The 21507-nt window shown below is 40.6% G+C and overlaps 1 protein-coding gene across 3 annotated transcripts in view; it reads left to right on the top strand.

Moving 5' to 3' along the window:
* The window catches only part of LOC142483966 (Golgi phosphoprotein 3-like), a 35752-nt gene extending 15561 nt beyond the window's left edge, over positions 1-20191 (top strand). The window contains exons 2-5 of one of the 3 annotated variants that reach the window (XM_075583886.1): positions 14674-14775; positions 15922-16053; positions 17146-17260; positions 18268-20191. In XM_075583886.1, coding sequence (XP_075440001.1) covers positions 14674-14775; positions 15922-16053; positions 17146-17260; positions 18268-18692 — 774 coding nt within the window. In that variant the 3' untranslated portion in view covers positions 18693-20191. The remainder of the gene's footprint in view (positions 1-14673; positions 14776-15921; positions 16054-17145; positions 17261-18267) is intronic. The other 2 variants (XM_075583887.1, XM_075583888.1) reach the window with 2 other exon arrangements.
* Positions 20192-21507: the final 1316 nt, after the last annotated feature.

The following is a 21507-nucleotide window of genomic DNA, read 5'->3' on the forward strand; positions in this document are numbered from 1 at the left end:
ACAGAGCATTGACGAGGATATAACCGTGCAGTAGTACAGAGCATTGACGAGGATATAACTGTGCAGTATTACAGAGCATTGACGAGGATATAACTGTGCAGTAGTACAGAGCATTGACGAGGATATAACCGTGCAGTATTACAGAGCATTGACGAGGATATAACTGTGCAGTATTACAGAGCATTGACGAGGATATAACTGTGCAGTATTACAGAGCATTGACGAGGGTATAACCGTGCAGTATTACAGAGCATTGACGAGGATATAACTGTGCAGTATTACAGAGCATTGACGAGGATATAACTGTGCAGTATTACAGAGCATTGACGAGGATATAACTGTGCAGTATTACGGAGCTTTGACGAGGGTATAACCTTGCAGTATTACATAGCATTGACGAGGATATAACCGTGCAGTATTACAGAGCATTGACGAGGGTATAACCGTGCAGTGGTACAGAGCATTGACGAGGGTATAATTGTGCAGTATTACAGAGCATTGACGAGGATATAACCGTGCAGTATTACAGAGCATTGACGAGGATATAACCGTGCAGTATTACATAGCATTGACGAGGATATAACCGTGCAGTATTACAGAGCATTGACGAGGATATAACCGTGCAGTATTACAGAGCATTGACGAGGATATAACCGTGCAGTATTACAGAGCATTGACGAGGGTATAACCGTGCAGTATCAGAGAGCATTGACGAGAATATAACTGTGCAGTATTACAGAGCATTGACGAGAATATAACTGTGCAGTATTACAGAGCATTGACGAGGGTATAACCGTGCAGTATTACAGAGCATTGACGAGGATATAACTGTGCAGTATTACAGAGCATTGACGAGGATATAACCGTGCAGTATTACGGAGCATTGACGAGGGTATAACCGTGCAGTATTACAGAGCATTGACGAGGGTATAACCGTGCAGTATTACAGAGCATTGACAAGGGTATAATTGTGCAGTATTACAGAGCATTGACGAGGGTATAACTGTGCAATATTACAGAGCATTGACGAGGGTATAACTGTGCAGTATTACAGAGCATTGACGAGGATATAACCGTGCAGTATTACATAGCATTGACGAGGGTATAACTGTGCAGTATTACAGAGCATTGACGAGGGTATAACTGTGCAGTATTACAGAGCATTGACGAGGATATAACCGTGCAGTATTACAGAGCATTGACGAGGATATAACTGTGCAGTATTACAGAGCATTGACGAGGATATAACCGTGCAGTATCAGAGAGCATTGACGAGGATATAACTGCAGTATTACAGAGCATTGACGAGGATATAACTGTGCAGTATTACATAGCATTGACGAGGATATAACTGCAGTATTACAGAGCATTGACGACGATATAACTGTGCAGTATTACAGAGCATTGACGAGGATATAACCGTGCAGTATTACAGAGCATTGACGAGGATATAACTGTGCAGTATTACAGAGCATTGACGAGGATATAACTGTGCAGTAGTACAGAGCATTGACGAGGGTATAACCGTGCAGTATTACAGAGCATTGACGAGGATATAACCGTGCAGTATTACAGAGCATTGACGAGGATATAACTGTGCAGTATTACAGAGCATTGACGAGGGTATAACCGTGCAGTAGTACAGAGCATTGACGAGGGTATAACCGTGCAGTATTACAGAGCATTGACGAGGGTATAACTGTGCAGTATTACAGAGCATTGACGAGGATATAACTGCAGTATTACAGAGCATTGACGAGGATATAACTGTGCAGTATTACAGAGCATTGACGAGGATATAACTGTGCAGTATTACAGAGCATTGACGAGGGTATAACTGTGCAGTATTACAGAGCATTGACGAGGGTATAATTGTGCAGTATTACAGAGCATTGACGAGGATATAACCGTGCAGTATTACAGAGCATTGACGAGGATATAACCGTGCAGTATTACAGAGCATTGACGAGGGTATAACTGTGCAGTATTACAGAGCATTGACGAGGATATAACTGTGCAGTATTACATAGCATTGACGAGGATATAACTGTGCAGTATTACAGAGCATTGACGAGGATATAACTGTGCAGTATTACAGAGCATTGACGAGGATATAACCGTGCAGTAGTACAGAGCATTGACGAGGGTATAACTGCAGTATTACAGAGCATTGACGAGGATATAACCGTGCAGTATTACAGAGCATTGACGAGGATATAACTGTGCAGTATTACAGAGCATTGACGAGGATATAACCGTGCAGTATTACAGAGCATTGACGAGGGTATAACCGTGCAGTATTACAGAGCATTGACGAGGGTATAACCGTGCAGTAGTACAGAGCATTGACGAGGATATAACCGTGCAGTATTACAGAGCATTGACGAGGATATAACTGTGCAGTATTACAGAGCATTGACGAGGATATAACCGTGCAGTATTACGGAGCATTGACGAGGGTATAACCGTGCAGTATTACAGAGCATTGACGAGGATATAACTGTGCAGTATTACAGAGCATTGACGAGGATATAACCGTGCAGTATTACAGAGCATTGACGAGGGTATAACTGTGCAGTATTACAGAGCATTGACGAGGATATAACCGTGCAGTATTACAGAGCATTGACGAGGGTATAACCGTGCAGTATTACAGAGCATTGACGAGGATATAACTGCAGTATTACAGAGCATTGACGAGGATATAACTGTGCAGTATTACAGAGCATTGACGAGGGTATAACCGTGCAGTATTACAGAGCATTGACGAGGATATAACTGTGCAGTATTACAGAGCATTGACGAGGATATAACTGTGCAGTATTACAGAGCATTGACGAGGATATAACTGTGCAGTATTACAGAGCATTGACGAGGGTATAACCGTGCAGTATTACAGAGCATTGACGAGGCTATAACTGTGCAGTATTACAGAGCATTGACGAGGATATAACTGTGCAGTATTACAGAGCATTGACGAGGATATAACTGTGCAGTATTACAGAGCATTGACGAGGATATAACCGTGCAGTATTACAGAGCATTGACGAGGGTATAACCGTGCAGTATTACAGAGCATTGACGAGGGTATAACTGTGCAGTATTACGGAGCTTTGACGAGGGTATAACCTTGCAGTATTACATAGCATTGACGAGGATATAACCGTGCAGTATTACAGAGCATTGACGAGGGTATAACTGTGCAGTATTACAGAGCATTGACGAGGGTATAACCGTGCAGTATTACAGAGCATTGACGAGGATATAACCGTGCAGTATTACAGAGCATTGACGAGGATATAACTGTGCAGTATTACAGAGCATTGACGAGGATATAACTGTGCAGTATTACAGAGCATTGACGAGGATATAACCGTGCAGTATTACAGAGCATTGACGAGGATATAACCGTGCAGTATTACAGAGCATTGACGAGGATATAACCGTGCAGTATTACAGAGCATTGACGAGGATATAACCGTGCAGTGGTACAGAGCATTGACGAGGGTATAATTGTGCAGTATTACAGAGCATTGACGAGGATATAACTGTGCAGTATTACAGAGCATTGACGAGGATATAACCTTGCAGTATTACAGAGCATTGACGAGGATATAACTGTGCAGTATTACAGAGCATTGACGAGGATATAACTGTGCAGTAGTACAGAGCATTGACGAGGATATAACTGTGCAGTATTACAGAGCATTGACGAGGATATAACCGTGCAGTATTACATAGCATTGACGAGGATATAACCGTGCAGTATTACAGAGCATTGACGAGGATATAACTGTGCAGTATTACAGAGCTTTGACGAGGGTATAACTGTGCAGTATTACAGAGCATTGACGAGGATATAACTGTGCAGTATTACAGAGCATTGACGAGGGTATAACTGTGCAGTATTACAGAGCATTGACGAGGATATAACCGTGCAGTATTACAGAGCTTTGACGAGGGTATAACCGTGCAGTATTACAGAGCATTGACGAGGATATAACTGTGCAGTATTACAGAGCATTGACGAGGGTATAACTGTGCAGTATTACAGAGCATTGACGAGGATATAACCGTGCAGTATTACAGAGCATTGACGAGGATATAACCGTGCAGTATTACAGAGCATTGACGAGGATATAACCGTGCAGTATTACAGAGCATTGACGAGGATATAACCGTGCAGTATTACAGAGCATTGACGAGGATATAACCGTGCAGTATTACAGAGCATTGACGAGGATATAACCGTGCAGTATTACAGAGCATTGACGAGGATATAACCGTGCAGTATTACATAGCATTGACGAGGATATAACCGTGCAGTATTACAGAGCTTTGACGAGGGTATAACCGTGCAGTATTACATAGCATTGACGAGGATATAACCGTGCAGTGGTACAAAGCTTTGACTCCTTTCTAGTTCCTTCATAGAGAGCATTGCATTGACAGATAAAACAGTGGATGAAGAAGGTTATGTATCAAGGCAATTTTGGAGCAAGAAGTGTTTTAAAGCATTGTAATATTGAAGGGAGAATTAGTAAAGCACAGAGGTGTATAATTTAAAAACTCTCTTTTCTGTCTGCTTATGAATAGTTCCTATTGACACAGCTCATTGAAAGATGGCAAATGTGGGACAAAATATGGAGCCAACGTGCTTGATACATTGCATAAGGGTGCAAGATGAAAATGAAGCAATTTGCAAGAATCTGTATGAACTGCCATTTGTATTGGATCTGACCGTTCTCCCCTTTGAAACGTGGTGGTAATTATAGAGGCGTTCATACCCCAATTGTATTTTTTTTTTCTTCCCCCTTCTCTGTTGCAGTACGGTAGAGCTTAGCAGGAAATACGAGTGGGCAGTGGTGATCCACACAACCAGGAATAATCATGAGGACTGAATAGACAAAATCATTCTTGAAACGAAACCTTTTACATTTCTGTAAGCGTTGTTGCACTGTAGCTTCTTAATATACAGAATATGACCTTTTAGAGCAGCAAAACATGAAAAATAGTGGGGGGTTGTTAAGATAAATCTGGTCTATAGCATTGGATAATATTAGTCTGCATTTTTTTTTAACTTTATGCCATTTGAATGTTTTTAATGTACTGATATAACCTTTTGGTTGCTACAGCAACCATTTAGTCATATCCACTTCCTCTTTTGAAACAGGCTCTGACTCACTTTTGTGAATTCTGCCCTTTTGCAACAAAGTATCACAAGCAGATCTGTTGCTTTGTTCCGAACAGCCTTCTGTCTATTACTCTGAAAGCAGTAACAATGTGTTATGTAACAATATATTACTAATACTATATCAGCTGTAACATTTCAGACAGCAGCACAAAGTTTGAAGGTGGCCATTTCATTAGGCACACAATCAAGATTTATAATAGAAGCACCAAACTATTGCCAGCTTAGGTAAGAATGTAGAATTTTATATATAGTCACATGCTTTACATATAAAAATTTGGAAAAAAAGGGGCAGGTGGTATTTCTGCTTTAAACATGAACTGCAGTTGTAAATGCTATTGTCATGTTATACACAAGATGGGTTTTTACTTTGGTTGTTCAGCCCTGCATTATTCATCTGATTTGCCAATGGCATTAAATATTTCAAGAAATTTGAAAGCGCATTTCAGTTCTCACGATTTCTTAAAGTCTTAAATGTTATTAAAGGTTACATTGTGCTGCTAGTATCACATGAGATAATGAAAAAGCACAGCTTTACTTCTGTATACATATTTTCATTAAGACTGGATGCAAGTATACAAAGGGGTGGTATTTCCACCCATACCTCTGGGAACCCCAGACAGAGTATGGACCTAGGATTTAAGAAGCATGACCGTACATTACATACATGTACGTAGTATTGCTTGGTTATTGCCAAAACACGATTTTGTGAGGAGAGGTCTGAAAACCACACTTGTATAGTGTATTTCAGGGATGCATCATTCTAGCTGTCAGTACATTTGGTAGATGGATAGTTTGTGTAAGAGCAAATAAGCATACTGCATTCTGTGCACATTTTCCTGATTCTATCTGCGCATCTTCAGACAGTGGAAAAACTGACCCATTTATTAAAAAAATAAATATGAATAAACATATTATACGGTATGTTTACTGCCTTTTTTATTCTTGTAAGCCGTGTAGCTTTTCATTCCTGTTTCCATGTGTTTCCCGTAGTGCACTGTGCCCCAAGGTTTGTTGTTACAGGCTGGATATTGGATGTTTTCATGGTGATGGTACAGAGTGTTTTGTGCCTGTTTCTTCTGCAATGAAATGCTAGACATCAAAATACTTGGGTTTGGGCTGAGGGTTGGTACGCCAAGGTACATCATAGAATACTAGTTTTCCTGGGGCAGATCACTGCGCCATCGGAGGTGAATGGGATCGAACGGAAAAGGAGCCTCCTCCACCTTTTTGTTCACGTCATCAATTGGCCAGCCCACAGTCGTGATTTCTATTCAGATGAGCAATGGCGCTGCTGGTGTTCCGGCATTGAATGGGTTACATAGACCAAATGTCAAAGCTATGGGGAAAAAAATTGCTTGCTGGTGTCTTGAGGAGTTAAATGTCGGCCATTACCAAATTTTCCTCAGGGAATACCAGGGTTGGGTGCCACAGAACACTTTTAAACAACAGTATTCCCCCTCCCCCTTCTAATTGTCTGCTGGAAATGGTGTGCATGTGTAAATCTGGTGGTCTTATCATTTCATTGGAGCAAGCATGTTTGCAGTCACACTTCCCATTCACAGTCCCTATTGTCAATGAAGTAAAACAGAGCTGATACTTAAGTGACTTTTAAACCATCAAACCTATTGGTGTCATTGGTTCAAGTTGGTACTAGGCCTACATCAAACTGCTCTTTATTTTTTTGACAACCGGTCTTTGCATGGCACTGGCTTTCATTATAAGCTGTGAAACGGCAGACATATGTTTTTAAGGCATCCACGTTAAAGTGAATAAGAAGCAAAAATGTAGCACTTTGTGCTCATTTGTATTTCATAACACAGAGCCATTGCTGCAGTTTGAAGCCCTGTAAGCTGTGTGTTCATGGGGTAAGGCATGTTTGGGAGAATGTCTAATGTGCTCATACAGTTGTGTGAAAAAGAAAGTACACCCTCTTTGAATTCTATGGTTTTACATATCAGGATATAACAATCATTTGTTCCTTAGCAGGTCTTAAAATTGGGTAAATACAACCTCAGATGAACAACAACACATGACATATTACACCGTGTCATGATTTATTTAACAAAAATAAAGCCAAAATGTAGAAGCTGTGTGTGAAAAACTAAGTACTGTACACCCTTACTGCTTCCATAGGAATTAAGATGCCAATTAGCAGACAGGTGCTGCTAATCAAATGCCCTTGATTAATTGATCAGCAAGTGTGACCACCTCTATAAAAGCCGAAGTTTTAGCAGTTTGCTTGTCTGGGGCATTCAGGTGTGTGTTAACACAATGCCAAGGAGGAAAGACATCAGCAATGATCTTAGAGAAGCAATTGTTGCTGCCCATCAATCTGGGAAGGGTTATAAAGCCATTTCCAAACAATTTTGATGTCCATCATTCTACAGTGAGAAAGATTATTCAAAAGTGGAAAACATTCAAGACAGTTGCCAATCTTCCCAGGAGTGGACATCCCAGCAAATTCACCCCAAGGTCAGACCGTGCAATACTCTGAGAAATTGCAAAAAAACCAAGAGTTACATCTCAGACTCTACATGCCTCAGTTAGCATGTTAAATGTTAAAGTTCATGACAATACAATTAGAAAAAGACTGAACAAGTATGGTTTGTTTGGAAGGGTTGCCATGAGAAAGCCTCTTCTCTCTAAAAAGAACATGGCAGCATGGCTTAGGTTTGCAAAGTTGCATCTGGACAAACCACAAGACTTCTGGAACAATGTCCTTTGGACAGACGCGACCAAAGTGGAGATGTTTGGCCATAATGCACAGTGCCACGTTTGGCGAAAACCAAACACAGCATATCAGCACAAACCCCACATACCAACTGTCGAGCACGGTGGTGGAGTTGATGATTTGGGCTTGTTTTGCAGCCACAGGACCTGGGAACCTTGCAGTCATTGAGTCGACCATGAACTCCTCTGTATACCAAAGTATTCTAGAGTCTCCTGTGAGCTGTCCGACAGCTAGAGCTTGGCCGAAATTGGGTCATGCAACAGGACAACGATCCCAAGCACACAACCAAATCTACAACAGAATGGCTGAAAAAGAAAAGAATCAAGGTGCTGCAATGGAGCCAGTCAAAGTCCAGACCTCAACCCGATCGAAATGCTGTGGCTGGACCTTAAGAGAGCTGTGCATAAACAAAAGCCCACAAACCACAATGAACTGAAGCAACGTTGTAAAGAAGAGTGGGCCAGAATTCCTCCACAACGATATGTGAGACTGAAAGTAATACAGAAAACGATTACTTCAAGTTATTGATGCTAAAGGTGGTTCTACAAGCTATTGAATCATAAGGTATACTTAGTTTTTCACACATGGCTTCTCAATTTTGACTTTATTTTTGTTAAATCATGACAGTGTAATATGTCATGTGGTGTTGTTGTTCATCTTAGGTTGTATTTACCTAATTTTAAGACCTGCTATGGAACAGATGATTATGTCCTGATATGTAAAACCATAGAATTCAAAGAGGGTGTACTTTCTTTTTCACACCACTGTAGGTGTTCTTTTATTACAGAGGCATAGGGAGTCTAAAGTTTGTGGGGCACGATGGATTTTGTTTGCTTTTGCAGAGTATAAGAGTAGTATTATGTCAATCAAATAGTTTCTGTGTTTTTTTTCTCTTGTGATTGGTCAAAGGGCACCTTTGCTTGTAGCTATACAATGTGAACAAAAAGCTCTGCACCTCTTAACCTATACACATAAAAGGAATTGTTATTAATATGCTACCAATGAAACTGTGCTGCTAGATTACCTACAGGGCTGTGCCTCTTGAAGTCAAGTTAATGACAGATCTTGGCTGCAGTTGGAAAATCAAATAAACAACCTCTCGGGCAACTACCATCACTTTTGCAAGAATTTTAGAAAATAGTGTCATCCAAACTCAAAACTGCATACATGTCTACATCTCTGATAAATGTATATACAATATGTGCATACAAATATCATTATGAATTAAGCAAACAATGAGAACATGTCCATATGTAATGTCCATGGTATAAAAAGATAACGTATACCAAACTGGCACAATGTCCCGTGATCATGGAGAAAACCAATAATATACACAGGGGTCTCCAGCACGCAATAAGAAGAAACAGACAAAAATGTTAATGACAAATTAAATTTTTGTTTTTCTTATTGCGTGCCGGAGACCCCTGTGTATATTATTGATTCCCTTGGGGGGTATAAGGTGGTTCCCTGCTCCTGTGCACCTGATCATTTATTAATACATTTGCTTTGTGTTGGAGTGCTACCTAGCACACATACGTATCATTTATTTTTTATGGAGAAAACCACTTCCGAGGAGGGGGACCAACTCTTCTAAGGAAGTATCACTTACAAAAATACAGATCTATAAAACAGAACGGAAAAAGCGCACAACTCTAGTGCATTACCATAACAAAAAAATAGACCGTTTATTAAAGTGGAGACAGATGTCCACTTGCAAGATGAATAATAAAAACAAGCATTGGATATAACACCCGGTTACTGGCTGGAGACTCCGCAGTCCACTGGAGGAAGATTTTGATCCGTACAGACCTGCAGCAGCAATGGGGATCCACGAACCTCAGCTTCCGAATGGAGCATAAATGTCTGCATGTAAACGACACAATCCAGCGCAGTATAGTCATCACCCGCATTTAAAGGAAATCCCAAAGGTAACGCAGATCAGCTGCCTACTATGGGAGTATCATGCACGGCCCGGCGTTGCCGGTCATGGCTGCGAGATGCCGCAATAGCCCTACGTGTTTTATCGGGTAACAGCCGACTTCTTCAGGGATTTACCCACCAAGTGTGGAGGACCGCACATAAACAGCGTAGTTTGAGCTGACTTGGCGAATAGGAAGAAACACAGCAGACAGGAGATTTGCCCAAAGTGAGACATATACACCTAACATGGAGAAACTTAACTCATGATGCAAAATATAATTATAGATACCCTCAGTCTAAGTTATGCACTGATCTATATCTAGAACTACTGTAAATAAAAATACTAGTGTTTAAGAAAGATAATTCTCTATAGAGTATAAAACAAATAAAACTAATATTGGCACTAGATTATTAATAGTGAATAGAGAATAACAATTATTTGTAATAACATATACACAACTATATAATGGACAATACCACAAAATATATCAATGAAAAAAAAATATATATTAATGGAATACCATAATGATATGAATAGTGACCTAATGACATCTACTAAATTCTAATTTGTAGATGATATATCAAAGATTTTCATTCAGACAATATTGTAATACACGGGCGCGCAAATTATTATTATATTATTATTTTTTTGCTGCCCTCTCTCTCTCCCCCCCCCCCATATGTGCTGGTTCCAGCGCTCGTGCCCCCCACTCCCCAGTAACCTTGTGTCAAATGATGCCGAGGGTCACGTGACCCCGCAATGTCATTTGTCCCGCGTTTCAATGAGGACACGTCACATGACACCACGTTGTCATGGTGATGTGGCCAGAAGCCGGCTGAATCCCAGTAAATTTAAGTTGCAGAGATCTCGCGCGGTCCCCCGACATTTAATTTAAATGCCTCTGGGCAGAGCACGGGGCCTAAGCAACTGCACGCGCCCCTCCAGAAAAATCCCATGCCCCCAGTTTGCGCACCGCTGTAGTAATAGACGTTTAACGTCAAGCTTAGTTCGATCCATCGCTAGAACCGAGAGGGGAAATTAATTCTAATCCCATCATTTTAAATTCTTCCGGATTTTTATTATGAGCTAATAAAAAATGTGTAGAAACAAAGTGGTTGGTGGCCCCATTAATAATATTTCTTCTGTGCTCTAGAAACCTCGTACTTAGAGGTCGGTGGTCCGACCCACATACTGGGGACCGCAACTACAGGTCAATAGGTAAACAACAAATGCTTTAAAACAATTGATGAACCCCTTAACGTTAAATGATTCACCATTGGAGGAAGATGTGTACTCCTTCTTGGGATCAAAAAAGGTGCACATTAAACATCTCCCCCCTATTGCACCTGTAATTGCCTGATGGCCTGAAACTAAATGTGGGGCCCTGACTAGATCTAAGTTTACAAGAAGCCACTATGTTTTTATTACTGTTTGCTTTCCTATAGATGGGAAATGTTCCAGGTTTCCTTATAAAGCTGGATCACCCTTTAATAAACCCCAATGTTTCTTCATTATAGCTTCAAGTGACCTGGAGGACTGACCGTGGTGGAGACCGTCCGACTGTCCAAAAATCCTTCGTTTTTATCTTTATTTAAACGGGTAACCAGCCTCTCTTTTTAGATGTCTGAAGCAGATCGCCACGGACCTCACTCTTCCCCCTCCCCCCTCTCTCGCTGACCCGGACCTAACGTTTACCTCTTTCCCCTTCCCTCGCTGACACGGACCGTATGTCTCCCTGCTCCCGTCTTCCACACGGAGAGCAGGGGCGGGCACAGAGCTGATGCTCTTCGATCCAGAAACCCTCTCTCCTGCGGTACACACTGAGCGGAGCAGCTCCAGGTGACCTGTCACCTGTCGGCACCCGATCCTGCTTTCATGTTGCACTACTAAAGCAGGAACGGGTGAGCGGCTGTGGCACAGTTACTGACCACAAAACCCAGGCGCCAGGGTGAAAATTTTAGGTGCCCGGGAAAATTCTGTATGTCAGTGGGTATCCAGGATAGACTCGCACTAACACCGACACACACCTCCAACTAGCTCTGCCCCCTGCCCTTGCGTGGCCTCTGCCTTCTGCTCTCTGCTTCTCCCAGCTCTCCTCACTGCGCGGGCGACCTGTCAATCGCTGGTGCCAGCGCACCAGATCCAACTTTGAAGTTGCAGCTGTGATTGATGGGTCAGTAGTTGCGCACAGGACAGACACCAAAGGTGGCATTTTAAGGGACCAGGTGTCCGGTATTTTTACATCACTGTTATTTTGTGTGTGTTGTATAATGTATACATGCGTTATTTGGCTGCTTTTGACGGCTCCATTTTATAGTACTACCGGTTCGGAATGAGACGTTTGCCCGCGACCAAAACGCTGACTGTCCACTGCATGTCATGCCTGCCTGCCTGGGATAGCACAATATGGAAGAATAGAATCAGGTCAACTTCAAAATGTTATCTGATGTTCCTGCCCGTGTAGAATAAGTAGGTTGGACTACACAACCCAAATGATATGGGAAATGGAAGACATGGCATTAAAAGTATTGTGAACCACAGCTGGCAAGGGATACGATAGCGGTGCTACCACATTAAGGAAAGAGATGTTCCAGGGAGAGGCTCAGGTCAGTAAAGACACTGACTGGCACTGAGTTTGAAGCCGAGGAACCTGGTTCGATTCCTGGTGTCGGCTCCTTGTGACCTTGGGCAAGTCACTTTATCTCCCTGTGCCTCAGGCACCAACAACATAGCTCCATGGGGCAGGGACCTCTGCATTACGTAAAACTAGCAGCACTATACATCAACATGCTAAATAAATAAAAATAAATAAACAAGTACACACGGTTACTCTGCACCTGTGGTTCTTTTTTGTACCTACAGACACAGATGAAAAAGGCCTAAAAAACAGGAGGCATAAAAACAATTTAATAAATGAAGAGAACAGACATAGCCCCCCACAGCAGCAGCAGATGACACACCTATGCGTTTTGGGCCGTGTGCCCTTTATCAAGGTGTACTATGCTCCAAAAATAAGCCGGTATATAAATACAAGCGCCGTTCGCGCTAACGAGTGATGTCACGATCTCTCCTCCAATCCACTAACATCCCCTACGTGTATACAATTTGATAGGCTGGAGAAATGGTGTCTGTCTCAACAAACTTTATTGAGACCCCAGCATGTCCATCTGCATCACAACAAGTGTGTGCAGGCTCTTGGATAGGGACTCTGATTGGTTGGTGATGACAATATTGAAAATAACTTTAATAAGAACTCACAAAAATACAATAAAAAGAGGATAGTGACGTCAGTCATTCGGCTAATCACCCAGTGCAAGAAAAATATCCCAACAATACAGAAAAAAAATAAACTAAATATTAAAAAGGAGAAATCCTAAGAACATTTAAAAAAACAATATTTGAATAAAGCACAAAACAAAATAAAAAAACACACACAAAAACAAATTAATTAATTAACATCCCCCAAGATCCTGAAAACACATCAGTGCCTATATAAACCAACATCTTTATTACTCATGGCAAAAATAGCCCAATATGCACTGGTGTGTACCCTGGAACTCAGGGGGATGTGAAAGGCAACATATGATTTTCATGCATATACTGGAAAAATTACATATACTACAAAAATTACAGTAATTTCATTAAATCCAGGTCAAACATATTTTGCATAAATCAATACTTGTAATTTGTAAGAAGATGTGCAATGCGTAAAGTAAACATACTTGATAACAGCAGTTGATAATCATAGAAACAAATCTTCATAAACTTGAGGAGCAAAAAATAAACTTGAAGAGCAAAAAATAAGATATCAATAAATGAGTATACAAAAATATCTAAAGAAATTAAAATATCAGAATTGTTTGAAATATCTGAAATAATTAGAGGGGTTGTATCAATAAGGTACTGATTGAGGCAAGATAAATCAAATATTATGAAGATATCTATATTGATATTATATTAGGGGGGGGGGGGGTCAAGAGCAAGACCGTAGAGAGCCACCAGATCAAAGGAAGTAACCCAGGTCCCAATCTGTATTGAGTCCGAAAGGGACCTGGGTCTTCAACATGAAGATCCAGTAGGCCTCTCTATGGTCAAGCCTCCTGATCCGATTCCCATCCCTCACATGACAAGGGACAGATTCAATACCACACACCTTAAGTAATCGACCATCCCCCCTGGGGCAGTGCTATTTTTGTCATGATTAATAAAGATGTTGGTTTATATAGGCACTGATGTGTTTTCAGGATCTTGGGGGATATTAATAAATTTGTTTGTGTGTGTCTTTTAATTTTGTTTTGTGCTTTTATTCAAATATTGTTGTTTTTTTTTTTTTTTTTTTTTTTTTTTTTTTTTTACATTTTCTTAGGATTTTTCTTTTTTTCTGTATTAGGATATTTTTCTTGCACTGGACAATTAGGCGAATGACTGACGTCACTATCCTCTTTTTATTGTATTTTTGTGAGTTCCTAATAAAGTTATTTTCAATATTGTCATCACCAACCAATCAGAGTCCCTATCCAAGAGCCTGCACACACTTCTTGTGATGCAGGTCTCAATAAAGTTTGTTGAGACAGACACCATTTCTCCAGCCTATCAAATTGTATACACGTAGAGGATGTTAGTGGATTGGAGGAGAGATCGTGACGTCACTCGTTGGCGCGAACGGCGCTTGTATTTATATACCGGCTTATCTTTGGAGCATAGTACACCTTGATAAAGGGTCCCGAAACGCATAGGTGTGTCATCTGCTGCTGCTGTGGGGGGCTATGTCTGATCCCTTTATTTATTAAATTGTTTTTATGCCACCGTGAGCCTCCTGCTTTTTAGGCAGTGCACTGCCTTTTTCATCTGTTCCTGTTGTCCTGCCTGGTGGATTGCACGCCGCTGATTGCTGCTTTGAGACCGCTCTATGGATCCTGGAAGCGAACTGTGAGTTGCACCTGTGGGTTTCCATACCCTTATCTCTCATTGTATGGGACAAACTATGTACTGTTTATTGGTGCTCAATAGCACCAGGTACTAGTCCCCTATCCCTATTAGGGCATACATTAGCACATTTGGAGTGGTCCTAGCGCCGACTCATATTAAAGGGACTGGCTTATTCTGAAGCACTGGTTTTCCACACATTTGTACCTACAGACCCCTAGAGCTTCAACTATTTACCTATGTACCTGACACTCTTAAATACTATATTGTCATAAAAATGCGTTACAAATTAGCTAAGAAAAGTATGTACTCTGAATAGGATATAGTTTACATTTTTTTATTTTTCTGGTTCTGTTTTAGGCAGTACTTTAAAAATATATATATTGCAAGGACCCCCTTGGTGGACGGGGTGTGGGGAGCATGGACCACAAGTTAAGAACCCCTGCTCTACAACAATTATGTGCTAAATGAAGTTTTTTCTGCAGAAATGCTTTTCTCTGCTGCTGTGCCTAGGTGCTGCATTCTTATTTTCACAGCCAAAAAAATTGCACAATTTCAAGGGTACGGATATGGGGCCTCACCACGCCCAAGTATGTGTAAATGCTGGGCTTAGGATGGCTTTCTGAAGTCCTATCAATTCCTAACTTGTAGAACACCTACAAGCTCATATTGAACCCCCAAAATACCCACAACATATATATAAGCATATAAGTTTCACAGAGGAGTGCTACTGAGCATGGCAATATATATATATTTAAAACCAGAGACTTAACATAAAACACAGACAAAGCTCAGTGCACATCCAGAAAAACTTATATACGGTACAGTGCCTTTGTCTGTGTTTTATGTTATGTCTCTGGTTTTAAATACAATTCCTAACTTGTACAGATTCTATTGAGTTACAAAATGGTTGTGTGCTGATCTATAGTGTATGCTGTCTGTTCCCACTGATCATCTAGTGAACGGTTTAAGTACTTGAGAGATCTGCAGAGCATTGTCAGTATGCACTCCATGTTTGGGCAATCTCATACTGTGGTGTGCATGGGTGCTTGGTTTGTTAGGATTGCTATTGTTTTGTACCAGTGCATCCTGTCGGGACCTGGCCATGCAACGTTTAAACAGAATGCCCGGGTGATTGTTTCCTTTCAGGGTTACACATCCTTTTGGAATGATTGCATTTCCGCTGGTTTACGTGGCTGTATGTTAATCGAACTGGCATTTAGGGACCGGATCCAACTCGAAGCTTGTGGTATGAGGCGCAGAAGTCTACTAGCAAGAAAGGTAAGCGAACACTACCTGGTGCAAGTGTTGGACTTGAGACCTGTTTTTAAAGTCCTAAGTGAGACCAAATTGAACTGTGTGTTATGGTTGAATAGTTAAAACGGTATTTTTGAAAGTTTATTTTGTTAGTGCTTGGAGAAATGTGTAAAAAGATATTTAGTATGGATTTTGACCCTCCTTTGTCCAGTCCCCTTTTCTAATTGTCCTTTTAATAAGGAGGGCATGTGTCTTTAATCTGCTGTGTCCTACACTGGTCATCTAGGGGAGACATAGCGTTCGGATTTTGCCACCCACTTTCCTCTTCTGCCCCCGCTGCTGATCTTCTAAGGCATGCTGATTTTGGTGCCCTCTGTTTACTTCCTTACTATGGATGTGGAACAACCAAAATAAACATTGACCCCCTAAGGCTGCGCTTATAGAGCCGGCGACGGTGACGTCACGCTGCGGTTGCTGGAAAAATCAAATTGAGTCATGACCAAGCCGTCGCTCCGTCCTTACTATAAGCGCACACGACGGCAGCAATGCATTTGTTTTGACACGAGTTCGCCGGCGCTGTAAGCGCAGCCTTATTCAGTGAACGAAAACACTAGCATATTTTAAGGCCATATTCTTAGTTTTTTGGGGGGGGGAGGGGCTTTGAATATAGGAGCAGTGGTGTTGAGCTTTTGAGCAATACTCACCATGCTCACTTGACCTATACATAATATGCACCTTGGCTGAAGGCGTATAGACCGCGCCTCTTTTGTATTGCATATCCAGTTGTCCATGCACCTTTAGCAGAGGTGCACATGTCAAGACTGTTGAAATAAATTCGATACTTATTAATGCAAACGGGTGCGCTTTTTATGTGGAATGTCAAAGACTTGTTCTTCACACCATAATTAAACTACAAAGTGCTGCATCTTGCTCTATTACTGCGTGCTGGATGCATTGGAAGGGTCTGAGCTTTTAAATATGAACATTCTGTAACTTATTGGCTAATAAGTTTGTGAATAATAAGTGGGTCTTCATCCTGCATCACAGATGAGACTCAAGGCTGGTTGTATTACTGAGAGTAATGTAATGCCAATTCTGCAAACCTCTCTTCCATAGGTTATCTGTAAGTCTGAAGCTCCCACAGGCGATGTAATGCTTGATGAAGCCTTGAAGCATATAAAGGAAACCCCAACACCGGAAACTGTGCAAAGCTGGATTGAACTTCTTAGTGGTAAGTGCAAATGTTTGTTCCCAAGTATAATAATTTGTAAGACGTATTTGAGGAGGGGAGTCGGATGCCAGAGGAGCTAACAATGCATTCTGGTAAGTATGTTTGCAAGGGGCCAAGGTGTATAGTATCAGCCACGGAACTACTCATATGCTTCGTTAAGCAGGTGTGTTTTAAGGTGGCTCTTAAAGGTGGATTGAGAGGATGCTAGTCGGATATCTTCACCTTTTTGGTGCACACAGATCTACTAAAATCTACAGTTGACCATCTTCAGCTAAGAAGCGGTTGGGTCTTAAAAGCTCATGTTCATCTTTGAAGAACTTCATGGTGTATCATTAAAAGATGTTGCAGAAAATTGTCCTTGAAAATGATACAAATTTATAACTGTAGGCCACAGTATATTATATCAGATGTTTTGAAGTTTGATTCCCTCCAATGGCTAATATCAAAGATCTCCATAGCTGACAGAACGTTATTATTATTATTTATAATGCACCAATATATACCGTAGCGCTGTACAATAGGGTTGGAGGACAAAAAAACAATAAAATAACAAATATTAACATACATTGTTACAGTAGGTAAGGTTCAGTCTTTTAACAATACATCTGTTTTTACATTTGTGGTTGCATACAATTTTATTTTTTTGTATTCACAGTCTTGCAATATTGAGACACTATTATTCACTTATCACTAGTGTTCTGCTTTTCATAAGATTTGGAATTGAAAATAAACTTTACTACGGGGTTACCGTCGATAATGACATTGCCTGTAAGTTTTTCAAACCCTGCCCCTCGGTGAAACACACAACCATAAAAACTTAAGTTTCATTCAGGTTTTTTTCCCCGCACCATTTTGTTGGAGACGAGCAGGACCTGATGCATGCACCATGTGAACCGGCAAAATCAAATAATTTTATATATCGTTTCGATTAATTTTGTCCTGGCGCTTCAACTTGCTGGTAATCTTCTACACATGCTATAATTAGAAATATTTGTAATTTATTTTAGGTGAGACATGGAATCCATTGAAACTACACTTCCAGTTACGAAATGTGCGTGAACGTTTAGCTAAAAATCTTGTGGAAAAGGGTGTGCTAACTACAGAGAAACAGAACTTTCTTCTATTTGACATGACCACACACCCCCTCACCAACAACAACATCAAGCAACGTCTCATTAAGAAGGTGCAGGAAGCGGTTCTTGACAAATGGGTGAAAGATCCGCATCGCATGGACAAGCGTTTGTTGGCCCTGATCTACCTAGCCCATTCTTCCGACGTCGTTGAGAACGCTTTTGCCCCGCTTTTGGATGAACAGTACGACTTGGCCATGAAAAGAGTGCGGCAACTGCTCGATCTAGACCCAGAGATTGAGTGCATGAAGGCAAACGCCAATGAAATCCTATGGGCCGTGGTTGCCACCTTTACAAAGTAAATACAGTGGACTGGAGTGTTCATGGTACATAAAACCAGTTGTCTCTGCTTCTATTGACCTTTTCAGTGATTTGTACCTTTTTGCTTATAATGAATCGGCTCAGAAGACATTTATTTGTGTCTGTATGCAGATTCTGCCGGTACGAGACACCTTCCTGTTGAGAAACATGTTTTTCTTGCCATATTGGCATTCCACTACTCTTTAAACTCGTGTAACTGTTGTAACCTTGTTTTCTAGTTACCGCAAGGGTTTATGTTAAATAACAAATAACTGGCAGCAAAAAGCATGCATGCAGAGTTGGATTAGCTTTTTCTCAAGTTTCTCCAGAAAGGCTTGTTGCAGCAGTTACAAGTTGCAGACTTGGGAGAACATGTCACAAAAAGGCCTTTGCATCACCAAAGTTAAATAGCGTTGTCCCAATTTCTCCATTTTATTTTTAACACTCATTGGTTAGTGCTTATTAAAACTGTTTTAGCATAAATGTATCATTTTAAGCTGCTCAGTAAAAAAAATTCTCCATAGGTTTGCTTTTTCTGTACATTTAGTGTACACTTCTACTAATCATAATTTTAAACCTTAAAGTATTAGGTTAGTATAGAGAGGTCCCATGGTTTTTGAATGCCATTTTGGGATGGCTTACATTCCATTATATAATGTAAATAGTTTCAGTTGTATAGTAATTCCCCCTTTTCCTCCCATCTTACTATTTTGCAAGATCTGATGAGTTGTACACCTAATGTCAGAACCCACATGCGAGATTACATTTCAGCCTCTTATTTGCAAGCGGTAAAGGAAGTCCTACAGTGACATTTGGACCGTGCAGGTGCTCTGCTATGTATACCCTTTAAAATAATGTGTTACACATGACGTGATTTTGTTTTATCATCTTTCTGTTTTTCTGTGCGAGATGCTTTTTTTGGACCAGTACACACGTTGGGTGCAGTTTTTAATTTTCTGTGTATTCACCTAGGTTAACATGTTCCACTAGAAATGTCGACTGTCTACGTCCGATCAAACACCGACTGTCAATCCTAAGAAATGTTGCATGTATATGATAGCAAAGTAATGACTGCGGCTCAGATGACGACAATTTCTGTAACGAGAACTCGAATACATTTTTATAAATAAAATTATGCAGGTTAACCCATTAATGTTTAAACTCTAAATGGTGACTTTTACAAGTTTGTTAACGCTGTACCACTGTGGGTTACACTTCTGTTGGCTTCACTCTGTACATATAATACATTGCATAGAAATCATCCCCTTCAGTGCCAGAGGTACCTGAAAGCATCGGCGTCAGTTGCAGGGCCAGGCCGCACAGGAAGGGATGACCGTGGGGCTTTATAGGTGATGAAACATTAACATTTTTTTGTTGGTATACTGAGAGCAAAAATCCTAGATGGTGAATAACTATAGTTGCTATTATCAGATTCCCTCTAATCTGTATACTAGATTTTTATTATACAGTAAATAAACTATGATCTTTAAAGTGCCTGAAACAGCGATACTATTGTGTCATTTTTACCAGAAAATTGTGACTGCTATAATGCACAATTGTTTTATTTTGCTAATTAACTTAATAGCTGGAAATGTATGGGCCTACTTGGCAACTTTTAGTGATATGCTGAGTTGGTGGGACTGCCTGAAATACACAACCACACACTGGGGCATGTAACCACAAACTATACGAACCAGAACATTTCTGTAGCTTAACCACTTTGATGCAGCAAAATCCTTAAGTGTGAAATGAATGCCTGAGGGAAAATGTACCTGCATGTTTCACATTGGTTGGGCACCTTATTCCCTGTGTGCATGGAAGCTATGTAAAACAAAAAACACATGTTCTAATGACTTTCTTAATGTATTGATTATCCTTTTGCTGGCTGCAGCAACCATTTAGGAAGTCTTGTCCACTTCTTCTTTTAAAACAGGCTCTGATGCACACCTTTTTGAGCTCTTCCCTTTGACAACAAAGTATCACAAACAGATCTGTTGCTGTGTTTTCAAACAGCAGGCTGTCTATGACTGAAAGCTGAAACAATAATGCAACACTTAGTAATATATTGTTACATATCAGCTGCAGCATTTCAGACTGCAGCACAAAGTTAGAAGGCAGCCATTTCGTTAGGCACACAATCAGGATTTTTACAGATTTATAACATGAGCACCAAATGATTGCCAGCTTTAGTAAGAATGTAGAAATATATATTGGCACATGCTTTACACACAAAAAGTTGGGGGAGCGGGGGAGAGAAATGTATTGCTGCTTTAAAGAGAAAAGAGGATTTAGCACTTCAAACACATTAATGCTTTACATAGGTTATCAAATGGAACCTTCTAGTGCTACAAAACAGATCATGCAAGAACGTGATGGATTCATGGAAAATACTCTCCATTTGATGGGCAGTAGGTGCATGGAACAATCTCCGTGGAAATAGTGAGGTCAAATATTGCACAAGTATGTCTTCATTTCTGTTTGTCATTGAACAAGTGCCCACATATGCCACTTGGGAGCATTCCCATGTAGTATATTTAGAATTGAGAGAACTTGAAAGCCTGTAGCAACCTTTCCAACAGTTTTTCCTCCCATCTATATTTCTCTAAACCAGGGGAAAACTAATAAACAGTGTGGGGATGTCACTTTTAGTGGGTGAATGGGTTATGTGTCAGTCTCCTGCCTGAAGAACTGGGGCAAAATGTGGTGCAACAAATGGCACACGAGTTATCATGGGGGGAAAAACAATTAAAAGCAATTAAGAGTTTTCTTTGAAAAATATGGTGCTATTTTCTTTCTTCTACTTTTTTACAGCTGGTT

This window comes from Ascaphus truei, unplaced genomic scaffold (assembly GCF_040206685.1).
Source record: "Ascaphus truei isolate aAscTru1 unplaced genomic scaffold, aAscTru1.hap1 HAP1_SCAFFOLD_404, whole genome shotgun sequence".
Classification (NCBI taxonomy): Eukaryota; Metazoa; Chordata; class Amphibia; order Anura; family Ascaphidae; genus Ascaphus; species Ascaphus truei.